The 21,974-nt window shown below is 37.4% G+C and overlaps 1 protein-coding gene across 1 annotated transcript in view; it reads right to left on the bottom strand.

The window, feature by feature from the left end:
• Nucleotides 1-21,974, bottom strand: part of LOC116848736 (tRNA dimethylallyltransferase) — a 170,057-nt gene that overhangs the window by 5,862 nt on the left and 142,221 nt on the right. The window contains exon 5 of the mRNA XM_032825150.1: nt 19,718-19,833. Within this exon, the coding sequence (XP_032681041.1) occupies nt 19,718-19,833 (116 nt within the window). The remainder of the gene's footprint in view (nt 1-19,717; nt 19,834-21,974) is intronic.

Below are 21,974 nucleotides of genomic sequence, written 5' to 3'. Positions count from 1 at the left end.
TTACTACTGCGGATGACCATATTTCACTACTTTGACCCTTTATATCTTGGGAAATATTGACTTTTGGGACTTGGTGCAATGATAATTTTTTATCAGCATGGCGAAAACTATAACATAGTAAAATTTCAGCCAATTTGACCGAAAACCATTTTCCATAGGTTTTGTGCGGGGTCCTTTATCATGCAATAATATAAGAGTTTTGTTACACCGATGCAGCACAACACATTTCCTAAAACTTACATTCAGATTACATTTCATGTAATATATTGTTTCAAGCAAATTATTCTGTTCTTTATTCTATAATAATTATTTTGATTTTGTCATTCTGTGTGATAAGTATGAATGCCATATGGATCACTCGTAAAGAACGCGACAAATCGACTAATAAAATTGCTGTCAAATTCACGTAAGCCTGTCTGCCAGCGTCGCGCCAGATGAAGTACGCTGCGGGAGGACGAAAAATACGTCGTCAATCGACTCGATACCAATGAGATTAAGATCGGCAAGCGCGTCGTCAGTACGTCGGGGCCGCATTTAGCTCATTACTCTTGCGCGTATTGAACAATCGGCAGACAGGCACAACGCGCGGTGATCCCAGCCGAAAGTCAGTCGCGACGGCGAGGATAATGTCGGCGAAGTAAAAATATATCACGTGAATGAAGTTACATAAGAAAGTGACTTTAAACTTCTTAGAATCCCGATAACGTAATTGCGTAATGAACGTCGCGCATGAAGCGAGGAAATGTCGAGATAAGGTCGTCAATTATTTTTATTCGTCCACACGGTCATCACGTTGCAACTGTGTGTAGCACGACGCGGTCACACGTCCTCGTAGTATCGCCTGTACATCGTACGCGTGTACAGTCGCGGACGAAAAGATAATTCGTCATTTCTGGGGTGACTTTGCGAGCTCATCCTTCTTGTGACGGCATTCTCCCATCGAACCAGATGGGGAGTTGTTCAACTCGCTCCAAAAATTACGGACGTCTTTTTCATCTGCGACTGTACGCAGCGCATACGTGTGCGTCTCTCGAGTGAGGACTGATTGCAAATTCGTCGGTATCTGGCAGATAAGAGCCGTTGATATATAAAAGAGCCAGGACGTGAAGAGAGATACTCGAGCGAATCGAGCACACTCGACGCGTCATCGGCTCGGCCGCGGCGAATTCGCGAGATAGCTGCGCGATCTTGGCGACGAAGTCGCCATCCGGGCGACAAGATACACGTGCCTGAGAGACAATCAATTTCTCACCATGCAGCTGGGCGACAGAGTCCTTATCGGAAATTCGACGTGCCGGTCGATCAACGTCGTTCTACGAGAATCGCCCACGAATGACAGCCGACACTTGACACGTCCGCGTTTCGTTAATAAGCATGTTTTGGTGGATTTCAACAGCTCGCCAACAGTGAGTGGTCCATATGACACTCATTTATCACACAGAATGATGAAATGACTAATAATTATATTTATAAAATGTAATAATTTACTTGAAGCGATATATCCTGTGAAATGCAATCTGAATGTAATTTTTTGCATTGAAGTAAATTTGTTGCATTGCATCGATGTAACAAAAATTTTATATTATTGCATAGTAAAGTAATTATTTCGTAAATGTAATTCTGGAATTAAGAATAGACAATTATCCAGGCAAATAGGTTACGTAAATTTGCCAGCAATTTTGCTAGTTCTGATTTGCAAGCTCGCGTCTCTTGATTGGAATTACGATTATACGATTTATGATTGTGTGCATCTCCGGATTGAAGGACAAACGACACGACGAGCGCGCGCGAAATCTAATCGCGCGTCCGATTAACGACCACTCGGCAATTCGACGTAACGCCTGATTTACGCGCGGCGGGAAAAGGATTCGCTATCGCGAATTGCTCGATTGACACACACGTGTCAATGCCACTACGTGTGAGCTGGCGCCGCGCGCGAGTCGCGTCTGCGCGATTTTTGAGGCTTCCGTGAACGAAGACGCGGGGCTTCGCGAAGCTGAGCTGTACCGACGTCAGTTGGGATCGAGATAATTTGTGCTCCTCGACTTGAATGAACTTCTTAAAAAGTTTATTCATTTCCACCAAAAATGCTTGAAATTACATGAAAATTAAAAGTAACACACTTGTAATGTAACGCATTTGTAGTTGAAGTTTCATGCGATTAGTTTTCATTTCGTTTGTGAGAAACTTAATACTGAATATATATATATATATATATATCAATTAAAATCGAAATTTATATAATGCTCGATTCATATAATGCTCAATAGTAAATCGAAAGAAATCTGACATTTTACCACGATACTTTTCTGGACGTACCACTTAAGGGTTTATTCATTACGTATATATTTTCAGAACACTCAAGGAATGTATTTTCACATTTCTAAACAATAAGTGTTAATTTCAAATTAATTTCATGATACTACTTCACCACATTTCGCTCAGTACAATGCTACTCAAAAGCATAGAGCAGTAATTTTCTAATCTACAATCGAGCATTATATGAATACGACGTAACGAACACTATTCTTTCTTCTGTGCCGCGTTTCCTAATATATAGCATTTATAACAATAAATAATTTTTTTATTTGGCACAATAATATTCATATAATTCATATAATGTCGTATTCATATAATGCTCGATTGTAGATTAGAAAATTACTGCTCTATGCTTTTGAGTAGCATTGTACTGAGCGAAATGTGGTGAAGTAGTATCATGAAATTAATTTGAAATTAACACTTATTGTTTAGAAATGTGAAAATACATTCCTTGAGTGTTCTGAAAATATATACGTAATGAATAAACCCTTAAGTGGTACGTCCAGAAAAGTATCGTGGTAAAATGTCAGATTTCTTTCGATTTACTATTGTATTCAGTTATTATATTTTTTTTCACTTATAGCAAATACAAATTAGCAGGGTTGAGTAAGAACTGGTTAATCAATTAAAAGACAAACTGTTAATAACTTTTAACCAAAGCTAATTCTAAAAACTTAATTTTTAATTTAAACTCTAGCTATATTTTGAAACACATTAGCTTTAACTTGTTAACTTTTTTATGTAAATAATTCGCCCATATTAAAATCTCATTGTGGGCTACTTGTAATATAAAATAAAAGAAAAAAAGTCAGGAATATCACCAGCAGATTTTTTTCGTCTCTTTGAGAATCAGTGATTGTTTTAGTTTTTTTCTTGTATCTTGAGTACAAAACAGTTGGTATTTTCTCACAAAAGACTACCTTTTTGTTATTTCATACAAATTAAATCTATAATTAGAAAGTCAATTATGCAAGAAACATAATACTTTATATAATTAATTTTAATAAACTAATCTAATTTTAACTTATTATTTTTATCTTTAAGATATCTTAAGATATTCTGCAAATTTCATATATTTTAAGATATCTTTAGGATATATAACGATAGATAAGAAAAAATCTAATTTTAATTTATTCTTTATATAATTAATTTTAATAACCTAATCTAATTTTAATTTAATTAAATTAGTTTTTGTTTATATATAACTTTTAACTTAACTAAATTAATTTTATTAATTATATTAAACTTAGAAATATATATTAATTTAACCCCTGCAAATTCGAGATATTTTATATTATATTTTCTAAAATTTTTAAAAGAAAATAGCAATAAAGAGAAAAATGTAGATATAATTATTAAAAACAAAAAAAAATCCAAGAAGAAGGTTCGCATAGTCATTTTAAATCATCACTGAAGAGTTTAAGCGCAAAACAATGAAGCATGAGAAAAGTTTGATTAATAAATAATAAAAAATACAGGAAATATTGTATTATACATAATAATAAGTAATGAAATATGCAGAATATCCAATTGTCGTTATTTTTATAATAAAGATTGCATCTAAGTAAATATTATCACATCGAATGCCGATTGCACAACTGCTGTCGACACAGCGCGCTCTTTCAGTCGTTTCTCTTTCTCTCTCTCACTTGTACACGCGATATGCATCGTTCGTGCGCATTCATCGTCAAGGCAAATATTTGCTTCGCAACGACAAATTCCCAAATACACGTGTGTGCGAATAATACGCAGAAGGCCGGCCGGCGAGGCTGTCGCGGTCCAGCCGAGAAATAACGAGACTCGCTTTCTTACTCTTAAGCAACTTCGGTATTTTTGCCGGTGGCGAGTATGATAATGATAATAATAAAGTACTGATAATAGTCGCGATGATAGTTAACGATACAGATTGCGGGCAACGGCTGGTAGCAGCAATGAGATAGCACTCGTGTGCCAGTAACAGTACTAGAGCTTGTAATTAAGATAACGACAGAGTGCCGGCAATCAGCGTGTCGTATGGCGCGAATACGTAACCATTCTAAAATATTTTTACAACTTGTTGCCAGGCACGGCAGCCCGTGCGTGCATTAAGCCGCGCGACATTACATTTTCTCCAGCGCGAAATATGGAGTTATCGGCTCGCCGCGAGAGAGATAATCGGTCGCTATTGCCAGGATTTATGGTCTTCGCGTAACAGTGGCGCGCTATCTTTTTTGCACGAACTTCTCGTTTCTTTTTTCTTATTTTTATTTTTTCCTTTTCTTTTCTTGATTGACATCTATCGCGAGCAAGGTGGCCGAATGCAAATGTGACAAACCTGTCACATACCACACTAGAAACAAGAAAAAGTAGATATACCAAGTTGAAATTTTTATATAATCTCGCGATAATATATCGATAAATTATTCCCGCATTCGCCTATCTAATAAATATTCTATCAATTAAATTATCATTTATCAAAAGTTTCTTATAATAAATAAAAAAAAAATCTATTATAATATATCTATTATAATAAATTTTGTTCCTCTAACTGATGAATTCGTCCAAAACACATATTTTAACTACACAATTATATTTTTTCTTTTATATATTTTTTTTCTTTTTAATATGCACAAAGAAAATATTGTACACTGAGAGAAAAAATATAAAAAATAAAAAATATTTATTCGGTAGGTACTAATTATATATTTACATAAATCTAACTTCTTTCATTTAAATAGAAGAAACAATTGCTTTCATGGAAGATTAAAATTTTAAGAAAATGTATCTTTTCTTATTTGAAGAATGTTTTACATTGCGTATAAGTAAATATATATTTTATTAAATAAAGAGAGATATATTTTATATATAAAGAAAGAAAAATATCATTATACTGCTAAGAATGCTGCGATTATTCAGTTTACTTTCTTTCTTTGAGGTAAAGGTTATCTTCAGCAAAGAACATGTTCTTGAAAATAGCCTTCAAATATACTCATGACAAATTTTAAGAAGCTCATTATCATATACTCGAAAGAATAATTTATTCTCTTTATGGGAGTCTCACAAACTTTATCTAAGAAAAAGTCGGCTTAACTTTATGTAGCGAGTACCGAATATTTATTTTAATTGAATATTCTTCATTCAAGTGCTAAAACTTATTAGGATTGTATCCTGAATAAATTTGATGCTCGTGAGGAATTTTTGATAGACTTGCGGATATATAAACTAATGAAATATTATTTATGTTATTTATTACATAACTTATGTTACTTGAATCTAGTAATATTTACTCGATTACAATATACATTTTTTTGCATGTGTCCCCACCGAATAAATATCTTTTATTTCTCAGATATATGTTTGTGATATAGAAAACATTCAAGTAATTTCATTAATTTTGCAATAAAAAATGCGATGTGTACAATTTTAAGCAGATATGTCTTCATTAATTAATAATAAATAATCTTAGTCATAATTCTGTACGGTCCAGGGAGGATGACAAAAGTTTTGTCGTAATTTTTACTGCAATATCTTCTTCCTGAACTGAGAGAAATTATTCTTGATAAGAAATTAACAAACAGATAGTTTGATCGGAAATATCCGTTTTAATCGGAAATATTCGTTTGTTAATTTTTTATCGGATAATTTTTCTCAGTGTACGAAAGCTTTCAGATCAGTTCTTAACGCGCCGCGTTTCCTATCGTGAGAACTCCTCAAAACACTCCCAATCTTTCTCCCCTCGAAACGCTCCAGTAGACCAGCGACAGATCCGCAAACAGGATCGGCACGAACTTATACCTCGCCGGGAGTAAATACCGCCGGCGCGATCGATAGTAAAATGACGAGGAATTAGGAGGTTCCGCTCTCTCGTCAGGGATACACCCGCGCGTACACACAAATGTACATGATACGCGTGTATACACACGTCTTCGATAATCTTGCCAATCTTCCAATTCAGAGCCGATCAATCTGCGTCGATACGTCGCCGACTCGCCGTACGCGCCGGTCACCGTTCCGATAATAGGATTATATATGCTACAGTGCGCACGATTGCGCCGTTAATGGCATCGTTGCAGGTTAACAGAGCGTAATACAATAGCACCGTATTACTTTCTGACGTGCGACTGTCGCCCGTCCCCCGAACAATCGCCCGCGTCCGTCGAAATATTGGGCTGATCCATAAGCTCGTGCGAATCTTTCAACAAACTTAAAATGCATTTTACTCTTGTTAGAAGTAATTTTAATCAATAATATATGCGCCGCTCTGTTCGACCATCTTTCGCCATCTTTCATATAATTTCGTAATTCCCCTCTCGTAAAACTCATGTTTTTCTGGCGAGAAAACGTGCCAAGCGATTTTTCATATTATCTTCTAAAGAAGCGAGGTTTACATCGTCAAGACAGTTCCGTGATGAGTGAAACAGATGATAATCAGAGGAAACAACGTCGGCTGAATGTGATGAGCGAGGCAAAAGTCCCAGCCAAATTCTAACGATTTTTACAGAAATTAAACAACGTAATACAAGAAAAACTTATTAAAAATACCAAAAACTCCCGGATCTAATTCTGAACATTCTTATTATTTCTTTAAATACAAATATTTAAACTTTCAACATAAAATGTATGTATATACTCAGTACTAGTATATATATTTTATGTTGAAAGTTTAAATATCTATATTTAAAGACCAAAGCAATAAGAATATTGAGGATTAGATACATGTCCGAGCATTGATACTTTCCGTCTTCCATTTTCAAGTCGCGACAAAGACTACTTCTTTAAACACTGTCACTTACTCCGCAAAATATGCTCTGAAATGTCAGCTACCAAAGCGTGTACATAGTTGGCTAACTGCATGTATGGTGCTATCCTCCTAATACCAACATGTGATTGCCTCAATAAAAAACTTATAAAATAACTCAATATTCAATAATAGCTCCTTACGACGCAGCGTTCCCTGAGCGATCGATTTTCGCGAATCAACATTTGCGACTCTTATCGCCGTTTTGCAAAATTATGCCAATTGCCGCGCAGATCCGCGACGTTCTGATCTTTGATCGGTGCGCTCTTATCGGTCGGGCGTATCTTTTTCGTTCATGCAAACGCGAGGAATCGCGTATATTTACGCAAACACCGTTGCATCATACGAAGCGTTCGAATACTCCCTCCCTTCTTCTTCTACTTTAAATACGGAACTCTAGATACAATCTCCTGAAGTGAATCAATATTTCTGATTGAATCAGTAAAAAGAGTATTTCATTAATAACACAGGCCGATAGCAATTTTTATTCTCACATTGTTGTAGGTGATTCTGAAGATTTTTGGCGAAATCGAATACGCTATCACGTCATGATAGTCAGTGAATTTTATATCCCATGAATAAATTATCAAGTATTTTCTTTCTCAGAGCATAACTAAAATTTTTTTCTCCGTGTGGAGTCAACAGCTTCCATGCGTCTTGCGTGCGATGTCACTATCTGTGTTTGCAAAGTGCATTAATAATAGAAACAGTCGCTATTGTTCATTGATCCTCTCCGCGAGACTTTACTGATTGCAGTGCTTTACTTGCAACTGAACCAACAGTTATAAGTACAACATTGCACAGTGAGCAGACTGCACTGATTGCACTTTAGAGAATAGTAAAAGTTTTTTACAGAGATATCTCGACAAGCAGAGGAAGTGCGTGTCCTTCCTCCATCTTCGCTCGCTCTCTCTCCAAACAGATTTTTAAGGATTTATTGACATAATATACGACGAAACGATCGGTCGATATGATCGACGCGATAGTTATATCAGTAATCGGTGATGCATTACGAGAAGTCCACGTGCCATTTTTATCGGCATGTTATCTACACTCTCGAGAGAGTAATATAATGTTAGCAGACAAGTATACAGACATTTAATATCTGCGCGTATAAACGGCGATTTGGATTTCGATTACTCTACACGCGACTTATCAAAGAACTTATATCTGAGTAGCCGAATTAATCGGCGAAACGGTAATTCTGGAATGTATTGACTTTTTTAAAGATATTGTAATGTATATATTTAGACACACATGTGTTGACACGTTCAATTTTTCTCTTCTAATTTGCACATATTACTGTGGATAAACATTCGCTACAAAATTTCACAAGAAAAAGAGAAATCTTGTCGCACAATTGACAGATGTTACATTTATTTCGCTTTAAAATAAAATAATTTTTTTACTTTAATAAACAGAATTTTCCTTTTTTATTTCGAACGTTGTCGACAAAATATAACGTACATGACCGTGAATAAATATTTACTATAAAATTTCATGAAAAAAAAAGAGAAATCTTGTCGCATGATTGACAAATGTGTCACATTTATGTCGCTTTAATATGAAATCATTTTTTTCTAATTTTAACGAACATAATTTCTTCTTTCTAATTTAAACATTGTCGACAAAATATAATGGACATGACTGTGAATAAATATTCACTATAAAATCTCATAAGGAAAAGAGAAATCTCGTTGCGTGATTGACAGGTGTCATATTGATGTCGCTTTAAAATCAAATCATTCTATCTTGATTTTAATAAATACAATTTCTCTTTTCTAATTCGAACATTGTCGACAAAATACAACGAACATAAATATGATGAATATTCAATGCAAAATTCCACAAGAAAAAGAAAAATCCCATGATATGATTAACAGATGTTACATTCATGTCATTTTAAAATGTAATTATTTTTTCTGTCTTTACTGAGCACATTCTCTCTTTTCAAATATTATCGACAAAATACAAATATGACCGTAAATACAAATATGACCGTAAATAAACATTCACCACAAAATTTCACAAGAAAAAGAGAAATCTTGTCGCATAATTGGCAGATGTTACATTCATGTTGTTTTAAAATGAAATCTTTTTTTTTTGTCTTTAATAAACACAATTTCACTCTTCTAATTCGAATATTCTCGACAAAATATAACGATCCTGACTGCGAATAAACATTCACCACAAAATTTCACGGGAAAAAGAGAATTCTCGTCATGTGATAGACATATGTTACATTCATATTGCTTTGAAAAGAAAATCAGTTTTTCCGATTTTAATAAATTCACCCCTGAAAAAAGTTTGAAGCGTTCTCGAGACGACTCGTGTCGACAAATTTGGCGTGCGAGTGTCGCGTCGCCGCTTCATGCGTCTCGATTCAGTCTGACGCGCGTCAAGTAATATCGACCACGAAGAGCGTTCTAATAAAGTACCCTTCGATTGGATTTGTAACGCAACCCGAACCTGAACGCATGATAAGGCACGCGCTTATCTGCCCATGACGACTGACTTTCTCACCAACAACGGGGAGCCGTTTTATCGTCGTGTCCAGCTTATTTCCTCCATCGCCTCGCGCGGCAAACATCATTAACCCACATATTTCGTATCTGTGTTCTTATCTGATATATTTTATTATTTTAATTTCTACGTGTCCTCGCGCGCACGCCCACGTTTGTGATCTCGGGAGTCATCCTTGGTAATTTCCCAGGGAAGGAAAAGGCTGTAAGTCGTCGCGAGGCGAGTAGTTTTCTCTCCTCATCGTAAAATCGAAACGTGTCACGAACAATCAACGATACCCTCGTTATCCTAGCGAGGACAACACGTCGTCCGCAGTCGAGATTGCCGAGGCTGCGAACGTGCCGCTAGTTAGACGTGATTCGCGTTTCTTCTTCTCTTCGACTTCTTCCACGTTCACGTCGACCCGACGATACCGACTCCATCTCTCTCCCTCCTTCCGTCCCCTCTCTCTTCCTCTCTCTCCTTCGGGAAATAGTTTCATCGGCTCGTTAATACGCGACGCATATTGCACATGCCGCGACGGCGACTGCAAATTGCAGCGGATTTGCATAGCGTCGCAGCGGATGCACCGTCGCGCCGCGTGCGCGTGTACACGCGAACCGACAAATAATTAGCGGCAACGGTCGGACGCGATATCACGGGGCGGCTCGATCGGACAGATCCCGATCGAGTGCCGGAAGACGAGCGGTGCCTCGCCCCGATAAGGATGCCGCCGTGCGGGGATGGGAAGAAAATCGTGCGATATCGCCCCGAGCGAACGGAGAGAAATCGCCGGGTCGGCCCGACGATGAAACAGTACCGGCACGTTACGGAGTACAGGAGGAAGTGAGCGCGCACGACTGGCGGTACTGATAACCACCGGCTGGACTTACCTGCAACGATAAGGGGAACGTCGCACGCGATGCGCGACCGACCGACCGACCGACCGCGCCTTCCTCCCAGCAGGAAAAGGATCGCGCGATTCGTCCCGATAGCCGTCCCGCCATGTGACTCCCGCCGGTCGTACCGGTTCGGAGAGTCTCGCGCCATCGGCTTCATTAACGAGCGAAATAAAATCGAGAAACGGTGATCCGCGCGGCGAACTTCGGGCGAACCTCGTTGGAAAGGCTCGTCGGCGGATTCCGCGTGTCGCGGCGTCCTCGTGCGGACGATGCGTGCACGGGAGTCGTCGATCTTGCGCGTCGATTTGCGCGAGGGAGAATATTATTGTGTGTGTGTGTGTGTGTGTGTGTGTGTGTATATATATATATATATGTATGTATTGGCGGTTTCCCCGACGATTTCGAATTTCCTGCTGAAATGTCTCCGTAAGGAACTAAAATAGAGACAGTCTCGTCATGTAATCGGAGGAATCGATTAAGTCTACTCTAAGTAGAACTCTGTCCGATCAGCCGTTACGACAGCAATAGACTTGTTCGCTTTCGAGGAACTGCACGCTAGCGCAATAAGTTAGAATGGAAGAAAATATACTTGTTTCACTCTAACTTATTGCACTAGTTTAGAAAACGAACAGACCTCTGATCAGCTTACCTTCGATCAGCTTACCTCTGAACTAGAGGCGTCGTGTAAGTACCGGGGCTATTTGGTTACGGAGTAAGTTGGCAAAATCGATTATTTCTACTGTTCTTTCACATATTTCAGAATCAAGCAGGGATTTCAAAGCTATTGATATGTTTAAAAATCTTGCTTACTTAATTTTGTAAATTGTTAGAAAATACTAGCATTAAGCAGTTTTACTAACTTATCCTGGTAACTATCTATATCAGAATTCCCGGTCTCCCCTATACGCAGCAGGTCTCGCGCCCGTGTATCTCACTTTGTACGCTCACATGAGAGACGTTATCATGTCTCTTGATAGTCATGTCGCTTTCTTGTTTCATGTATATTTTTGACAGTTTTGTCATGTTTTCCAGTGGATGAAACTAGAATTTACCTCGTTAAAGAACATCCCAGACAGACTTTCATGATTGTCAAGACGTGCGACAATCGATGACGGGGAACTTCACGATCTTTTTAACTTATGAGGCAAATATACCGTACTAAATTAATTATTAAATTTACATTGTGCAATAATATAAATGTTTCGTTATTAACATGCAGCAACAAATTTACGGAAAGTTATACTTAAATTTTCATCACGTTATTGTATAAAATATTACATTTTTTACATGACGATTGTTTTGAGTAAATTTTTATGATTTTTCTCGTATTTTTTCATATATTTTTATTTAGTCATTTTATATGATAAATGTGAGTGCCATATGAGAGAGAGAGAGAGAGAGAGAGAGAGAGAGAAAGAGATAAGGGATAAAACTCTTACAAATCAACCGATAAAGTTCCCAGAAAGACTTTTATGATCATTACGACGTGATTTAATCGATAATAGGAACTCTACAATTTTTTAGTTACTTTTGTGAGACAAATATATTGTATTGAAATAATTATCAAATTTACATCAATGATATAAATTTGATTTGTTGTTATATTTATCCAGCAACAAATTTATATTCAGATTTCCATATTACATTTTACATGATACATTATTTTGGATAAAAATTTTGATAAATCTTTCTGTATTTCTTTCATATTTTTATTTCGTCATTCTATGTGATAAATATGAATTATTTAGAAAGGACAAGGTGCTACAAAATTATACCTGACCGTCTGGAATAGTAAATTTGCTTAAGATTTTTGATAAATTGAATAAAAACATCAATAAAAACAATAGTTACATTTCATTTAGATTCTAAAATATAAATACCACTTCTGAAGAGTGGAAGAATAAATATAAATGAGGGCGGGATGTGCGTCGATATGTTCTTCTCAGTTATACAAAATTCTACGATAATAACGTTTCTAGTAAAAATAATAATATACTATGACTCCACAAATAAACAATTATATAATAATACCTAGCTTGTGTGAGCCAACCGCTAATTTCAGAGAAACATTTATTTATTAATTCCAGAAAATACTCTTGTCTACATATCTAATATCTATCTTTCTCCTTTATCTTATCTAATAAAAGCCACTTTTGTAATTAATATATAAATACATAGTAAAATCAACTCATATCAACTCGCATAGGTCAGGTATTATTATATACTGTATGATAAAATTCTCTCCGTGCACGTACTGGATTTATATAGAATTGGTTACTCGTTGAATTTTTATTGGATTTTCATTGTAAATTTTTTGTGATTTTATATTCATGACATTTTATATTTAATTTATAAATTGGGAGCTAAGAATATCACTTCTCGTTCTCCGTTCTCGTTCTTTTGCTCGATTACGAATTAATTTTTGGGAATCTCGTTAACATACTGCAAGTGGGTCGCGATTCGATCGCTTCTTCCATCTCTCGCCTAAATCCAGCACGGGTCGAATTCGGAACCAGGCCACATACGAATTAATTCCTGTCCGATGTAGCGGCCATTTTCGAAATTTTACGACGGGAAGTAGAAACAATTAGAAACGTTCAATCAACTCCACGAGCGCGCGCGGTCGGCAAATCTGGCCTCGGATATTATCGCGCGCTAACAATAGGCTTCTTTTGCGTTTTCGTTCTGCTCGCGCGAAGGAAACACGCGAACGATAAGCAAAATATTCCGCGTTGGCTATCAGATTCTTGCGGAATCCGATGACGCGGTGTGAATGGTCGGCTTGAATCTTTCCCTCCCCCCTCTCTCTCTCTCTCTCTCTTCTGGATCGGTGTGAAACACGGCAAATAAACCGAGGATTGACCGACCGCAGAGTTCCGTGATTTAACGCGATGGTTTGCTTACGACTTTAAATTGCTCCGTTAAATAACGAAGCTTGACTTTCGACGAGTCTTTAACCAACGATGTCTCAATTTATCTCCACAATATTTATTAATTTTGCCGTACAGATAAAACGTCTATATGTGTGTGAAGTTATATTTAACGTTATTCTCTTCCCCTCTCTCTCTCTTTTTCTTTCTCTCTCTCTCTCTCTCTCTCTCTCTCTCTCTCTCTCTCTTTCTCTCTCTCTCTGTGCGATATTTATAAATATTGGCGCAAATAACCGAATCGACCAATCTCAATATAGCGCGTAATTAAATTACCGCTCCGAAAGCTTCCCATTAAAACGTGCAGTTTCTCGACGTTTTCCCGATGGAAATTATAAGAGCAGCGACGCAGCGTGCGAAATATTCGAGTTTTACATGTGAAAGGCATTAACGCGAATAAACGATACGTCGAGCAAGAATGTGCAGTATCCGTATAATGTGATACGACGCGCAAAGTGGTAACGTTACACTGTAACGTAAGTAGTACGATACGCGTTACTTTCCATTCCTTTCCGGGAAAAGAAAACGTCAGGTTTCGTTCGTGCCTAAAATATGCGAGCGGGATTAAATAATCGCGCCGAGACCGTCGCTGTCAGTCTTCTCATCTCTGAGAAAGTTCGCGTCCATCGGCTCTGGCGCATCTTAACATTCCTATTAGTTCGCTCTCACGTTAATAATTTCAATTGTCCCTGTATCGCTAGACCAACTCTTTTATTAATTCCAAAAAGTGCTTTTCTCTATAATAGATCTGCAATAGATATCTGTCTTGTCTATGTCTTATCTAATAAGAGCGATTTTCGTAAATTATTAATAAATAGATACATACTGAAATCAGCTAAGTCGGATATTATTATATAATTATTTTACAATAAGATTCTTTCTCCGTGCATATATCGGATTTGATATCGCATCGCTTGAATTTTTGAACCAAGAGTAAAAAAAGGATATATTTTTCTGCATGTAGTCTACAGAAATTACTACAGAAATATAGTATATAGAAATTACTACAGATTACTAAAGAAATTTGAGTAAATTTGACGATTTATCAAATATACGATATAAAAAAAAAACATTCAACTGCAAATTTAAATGCGTTTTTAAACATATAAGTACACAATTTGGCTGAAAGTGTTTTTACACATTTCCTGCGGTTTTAAATTACGTCATTTAACACGTTTAAGACGTATAACTTACATTTTAGTACGCTTAAAATACTGTTTACAATAGGAGTAAAGAATGGCTGTAAGAAGTAAAAGTAAAAAATTGACCAATCACAGTCGATTATTCTTTTTACATTCGATTGGTCAATTTCATACTGTTATTTACAGCCAAACTTTATTTCCATTATAGACGGTCCTTAAATGTGTTAAATGACGGGACCTAAAACGGTAACATGTAAAGAGAAATTCAGCCGAAATAACACACTTAAATTTGCGGTGTAATGACAATAATTTTGTAGTAAAAGATCATAACAGTTTTAAAGAAACATATAGTAATTTCGGTCATAATATTTGTTTGGTCCACGATCGCAGAATGTTGTTGCAATGTCTTCTCCAATATTCATTTCGCGTGCGACTCCTCGACGGTCGACAACTCCTCGACGATCGACAACTTCTGGCCCGCGCGATGGAGGAAATCGCGAGCGGAAGTCTCGTTTGACGGCGTTTTCTTACGCGGCTGAACTTCTGGCCGCGCTATTATTTATCACCGCGCAGGGCTGCGCGCGATCAAATAATTAGTTCCCGACCGCACTTTCTTCGCGAGTTCTTCCCGTCGTGAACGACCGAGCGACCGACGGAACGACCTGTCGGCCGCCGTTAATCGAGACACGTGATATTTTCCCGCCGCTCTCCGGCCGTTATACTTTCTCATAATTTACCAGCTGTCACGGCTGATAGATACGTCGGCCGTAATAAAATAATTGCTATCTGTCCGCTTCTGTTTCTCCACGCTCTGCCGCCCCTATTGCGTCCCCCGCCTTCGCGCGCGAAATCGATAACGCCACGGTGCTCTTCGCGCGCTATGGATCACGCTCACTATCACAATTCACCCGGATCTCCATGTAGACAAATGTACGTAAAGTTGGCAGCTACTTTTCCAGTCGATTTGCGTCCCTTATAAGCGGTCCATATGATACTTATATTTATCACGAATGACAAAGTAGAAATGCGAAAGGAACACGGCAAAAATAATCGAAATTTGCTAAAAAACAATACACATTATGCAAAATATAGTATAAAAATCTAAATGTAATTTTTCGTAAATTTGTTGTTGCATAATAATAACAATAAACGTATATTTACCCACAAATGGTGTAACTTTTTAAACATATAAAATCTCAATATTATTTTCGTAGTCGTTTGGGAGATAAAAAGTTCTTACTAACTGTTTGTTGAGATGGCAATCTTTTGCAGATTTTATATTTTTAATATCTATTTATCCTTTAATATTTATTTATCTTATAACCTATAATGGATGTATCATTTATCAGATACTCAAAGTTTTATAAATCCCACGGAAAATGGACGAAATTTTACTGTATTCTTTATTGATTAATTCAATATAATGTATTTTTGTTTTATTAATACTACCAAAATATTTATAAAGTTTCCAACATCAACTGTCTCACGTAATAATCACGAAAGTTTACCAGGCTCGTCGTTCGACGTATTCCACTCAATAAGCGCTAATGCTCAAGTTTCGCGGTGCTCCCTGAGTTCTCGTCCGTACATCGCGCGGATTCCGTCTCGAGTCCTGCTCGAGTACGTCCGTTTATCGAGCTCTAATCGCGCACTGTCCCCGCGTCAGTCACGTCGCTAATTATGTCTTTCAATTACGGCACGACTCGTCGGGGGAATTTGCATTTCGCGCGCACGCCATCACGTCCTTCTTTCCGCGCTGCCGGGGACGATGGAAATCCAGTCGACCGCGTTTATGGGAAGCCGCGCTCGCCTCCTTTATTATTTGCCCACCTTCCTTCCTTCCCTCAAGAAGAAAGAGAGAGGGAGGAGGAGGGAGTGGGCGGAAGGAGAAGAGTGGAGGAGAGGCAGCTCATTAAAAGGTGATTAATTTTCGGCCCAACATCGTGCGCCCGCGTGCACTCGCTCGCTCGCTCACACGTAATCGCGCGGCCGTGCTTTTCCTCGCGGTTGGCTACTTCCTTTATTTTCTCACCGACATCCGGCCGCGCTACGCCTGCGACTTCCGGACGCGAGTAAGGCGCGACGGGGAGAGAGGAGGCTCATTCACAAAGACCTGTATCAACGGGTAGTGCATGCGAGTCGCCGGCTCCGCTGCACGTGCTTCACCGGCGCGGCCACCGCCACCGGCCTGTAAATTTGACGATGCGATGCTTGAACATTAATCGATTAAAATTTGCTGTGACTGAAACAATCGGCAAGTCAATACGAAGAAATGAAAATTAATTGTCATGTACAAAATTGTCATACATACAATGGTGGTTTACTTAAATCGAATACCTTGAATATTTTACTTATTTTTGATAATACGGAAAAATGTTTCAGATAAAAGTGGAAGGGTGTCGAGGGGAACACATTTTGGTCACGTTATTTTTTTCTAGGTAGAAGCGCTAAAAAGATATGAGGGCTTTCATTTTTCTAAATTGAATTATGATTTTTTAATAAATATAATTCCTCTATTTATTTTATGTATAAAAATACTAAGAAGTATAATTGTCAAAAAATCAATAGTTTACGAGTATAATCATAAGTAATGTCAATTGATGGAATCAATCAATAACCAAATTCTGATTCGATTAATTATACATTGATTAACAACTAATTTTATCAATCGATTATTGATTAACAAAAAAAATTTAATTGTCCAAAATAATCGACAAATCAATCATCAAAATCAAGTTATCATTATACATATAATCACGAATAATTTAATCCATTGATGTGAGATTATTAAGTATTAATCAAATTTTTATTTTGTTTATCATGTACTAATTAATAATTAATTTTATCAGTTGATTATAAATTATTCGTATGTGATTATGTGTATAACAATTAGTGAATTTTGATAATTCTTTTGCCCATTATTTTAGCGAGAGAAAGTTTTAATCGATTAATGCCCAAACATGCGCTTGGTATGACACGCGTGCAAATAAACGCACGTGTATGTGTGTGCACGTGTTGATATGAGCGCGCGTATTCGTTACGACATATGGAAATTGCAAACTATATAAATGAAAGATGCCGCTCTTTCTTGATCTGCGAGATAAGACCTAATCGTGTGATTCTAGCGGCGTGTACGCTTTGAGAAGCATTCGCCATTTCGTGCGCGTTAATGATTTTTCTCTTGCGCCCGCGCGCTTTATTCTCGCAAATCGATAGCAATCTGGACTCTCCACGAGCTCCCTTTATTACTCGGCAGTACGAGGAAGTAACGCTCCTCTGACTTCTGATAATACTTGAGTCACGCGCATCGCATATGTATAAAGAAGGATACACAGGGCATTCCAAGCTTCTCGTTTCGCGGAATTTAATTGCAGAGATGTCGGGCAGCAGGTGTTGGGAATCATGAAAAAAAATACGCGCGCGAATTGCACCAGGAAGTATACTTTTTCGCGAAGAAGCAGTCAAAATCGAAATTAAGTCAAATCACAAAAATCACCAGAATCAAATTACTAAACTTAGATTACAGGAATGAAATCTGTTTCGGTCGCAGGATCGAGCAAACAGAGGCAGCTTTTAGGTAAATTGTGTGAAAACCGCGTTGGAACGAGAGCATTCCAGTTATTTCACCGCGGTTTTCACACAATTTGCCTAAAAGCCATCTGTGCTACCTCGATTCTACGACCCAGGCAGACGTCACTCTGGTAATTTGAGTTTGATTTGATTTTGACTATTTAATTCTGGTGATCTGATTTGATTTTGACTGCTTCTTCGCGAGAAAGTATCTTTCTGGCGAAATCCGCGCGCGTCTTATTTCTGTGACTGTTAACATTCGTTGTGTCACGTTTGATATATTGCCGAAAAATTTTATAGGAATAATTAAGATTATCTCGGTGATAAACGGCGAGCTAAACGAGCAGTTACGTTTATCGAACGAGCGCCGAGAGACTTCATTTATCGTGAGGCATCGCGACAAGCTTGCAACTTTGCATATTAATTTACTCGTTATCCTTGATGCATCCCTGTCCACATGTTCTGCTTACTACAAGGAAACTCCGTTTATTGTGTCCGCGATGTTCTTTCCAAAGAAAACATGCTAATCAGGACATGTACCGATCGATATCACTGTGAAGCCCCGCGTTAAATATATATATAAATGTGCGCATACACGAGTGGCATTTCCTCAGTGCAACGCCAATGACAATAATTGAATCATCGATCACGCAGAATTTTTGTCACGAATTCCACACGCATGCGATTCTTCCGTTTAAACTGACCGGGAATTACCGTGAAAACAACACGCGCGTGAATTATTTTCAAGTTGCCCGATTAATTGCAGTTATTATCCAATAATAAGAAGAATGGATTACGATGAAATCATAAATTACGATAACAATTGTATATTGAACATAAGTCCACGCACGTAATCGCGGGCACACGCAAATATATTTAAATTGTTTATAATATGCTGACGTGTGTCACCAAATTAGAAAAAAATTCAAAAATATAAAATACAAAATAAAAAATACAAAAATATAAAAAAATGTGCATTACACCAAATCATAAAAAGAGAAAAAATATTAATGTAAACACTATTGATGTATTATAAAATCATTAAAAAAATTAAAGAATATTAATTTATATATTAACCAAATTAAGATATTATTAAAAAATATCAACATTAAGAGATATTAATATAAAAAAATATATAAATATTAATATTAAAAGTAAAAATATTAATATATCACTAAATTGTATATAAAGGAATCACTAAATTGTAAAGGAGATTATTCATAATACATAAATTAGAAGAAAAAACTAAGTTAAATTAAACTAAATTAAAAATTAATAAATTAAAATTAATAATTACAATAATTATTTATAATAAAAAACATTAATACACCACTAAATAAAAACAAATATAAAATATTGATATAAGAAGATATTAAAATATTATCAAATAAAAAAAGAAAGGAATATTAATACTGAGAGAGATCAATGTCATCAATATTACCAAATTATAAGGAAAGAAAAAAGAGGCGAAAGAAATCAAGCAGAGGGAAAGGAAAGGAAACGACAGGACGCTCGAGATCCTTGAACTTGTATCGGAACACGCGCGACGCGAACGGTTTATTAAGAGATCGCACTTACTCGATGGACTTAATCCGCTCCTCATTGTATCTGCGATGAAAGTCGAGTAATTCCTGCATCAGGCCGGCCTCCAGCATGCTGTCCACTCGGTCGTTCAGCCTCTTGGTGCGGACATTCTGCAAAGAATTTCGGAGAAAGGAGAGGCCCCTTATTAATTAAGCGAGACGTCGGCAGATATCGGTCGTTAAGAGACGTCCGCGATACGTCCGTGCTCCGAGACCGCCTCGAAACAGCACGACCGCGTTTCCTAGCGATTTCGGCCTGTCGTGGAGCCCGCTACTCTGAGAATATTAAGTATGCTATCATATGGCTCCGCGAGTTCTTTTTTCACGATTCAATCGAATCGAACAAGTATAACAAAAAGCGTCGATAGGCTTCATCGTCACCGCGAATTGCAATAGGAAATATGTTTTGTCGAGTGAACCGTGAAGAGGAGCAACTGGAACGCTATCAGACTCACGCTGTCTACACATAATTACTTTTATGTTGTCAGAGATAATTGATCGATCGTCTTGATAAATCGTGCAATCCGCGAAATACATCCGCCATCGTGGGTGCTTTAATAGTTATTTGTCAGAATTTTATGCAGTTTTCAATTTTGCGCATGATGTGTAATATATCAAAATTCGTATGTAGTGATGGAATTCTTAATTACTAAATTTTATAACTAAGTAATTTTAATTATTAGCATTCAGGCATGTGAGAACCTTTCAAGAAGCAAAACCAATTAACTCCATTTTCTCTGAACTTTAAAAAAATTTTTAAATATTTCTTTTTTAATACTACAGAATTCATAATTATTTAACATTTCAGGACTTTGCAGAAAGTAAAGTTGACAGGAAGAGAGAATATTTTATATATGGTTTTTTTTTCTCAAACAAATTCTTTTGAGTTTCACTGTGTTTCTGGTAACGTAGACGTAGACTGTCAATAAGGTCTGTCTTGTCAAAAGGTACAGTAAATTTCTCTAAAAACGTAGAAAATTTTCTAGTAACGCATTTCAGTTCCTGAACAGCAATATGAAGTCAAAGGCTAATTAGTATTGTCAATCTATTCTTCAATTACCAAATTCTATAGTAATTTTCACTACAAAGAAAATTCTGTAGTAATTAAATAACAGAACTCTACAGTAACTTTTACTGTAGGAAAAATTCTATAGTAGTCAAATAGTAGCAATTTTATTGTGATCTTCACCGTACAAAATTTTATAGTAGCTTTTAAATTCTCCCCGCATAAATTGTAAGTAAGGCTTCTGCGAGGCTCATTAGCGCCTGATGTACACGCGTCGCACCAGATAAATTTCAGGACGTATGTATACGTACACGTTTCATCACGAATCAATCGCCGATTCGCGAGGAGACAGGCACGCACACCTACGGCCCCGCCATCAGATATGACACCGTCGAACGATTCGGAATCATCTCGATGACCGTCCCTTGTTAAGATCACGCGATACCGTCAAGGAAAGACTGATCGACGCGTAGGATCAATACCAAGGACGGTCCTTGATCCTATCTATTAACCGTACGACGGCCACGGTTACGACGCGAGAAACAGCGCGTTCCGTTAGACAGGGGGAAAAAAATTCGCCGGCCTTGATAGCTCCCGCGAGGAGTTTTGCAATTATTTCTCTCTTATACGAACTAGGCGACAACAACGACGTTAGAAGGAAGCCGGCGTGTCCTCGAGCCTAACTTGCAAAATTGCCGACAGGCCCCGTGCGTGTCGTCGCGTCCTCTCTCTCTTTCTCTCTCTTTCTGTCTCTCCCTCCCCCCCTCTCTCTCATTCTCTCTCTCGAGTTTCGCACGCGGCCGATACATCACGCATCGTGACGCACGATCCTCGAAAAGAACGCCTGGGCGCACTTTTTATTCGCAGCCAACGTTCGCGAAACACACACGCGAGCGATATCGCCGAGAACCATCGCGTGTTACGTGCCTAATAACATCTCGGCGCCATTCCCGAGTAAAATATTATCGAACGATCGTCGCGCAGTTCGTTTCGCAATCGGATCGACGAGCACAATTATTCGTACATACAGTATTTCGTACATACAGCGAACGCTAAGTCTCGATAGCTGAGAAGTCATACACGGAGAACATATCGTAGTAAAGATTACAACAAAATTGTGTGATCTTGAATTTCCATCTACCATGGAAACTTTCCACTATCATGGAAATTGTGTTCGAAGTTACTATATGTTTGTTTGAAAATATTACACACATTTGATTTTTTGCTATAAAATTATTGTAATTTT

The sequence above is a fragment of the Odontomachus brunneus genome, unplaced genomic scaffold, assembly GCF_010583005.1.
Source record: "Odontomachus brunneus isolate Ranch 3 - 2012 unplaced genomic scaffold, Obru_v1 Obru_scaffold_099, whole genome shotgun sequence".
Classification (NCBI taxonomy): Eukaryota; Metazoa; Arthropoda; class Insecta; order Hymenoptera; family Formicidae; genus Odontomachus; species Odontomachus brunneus.
This window is presented reverse-complemented; position numbering and strand designations above follow the sequence as displayed.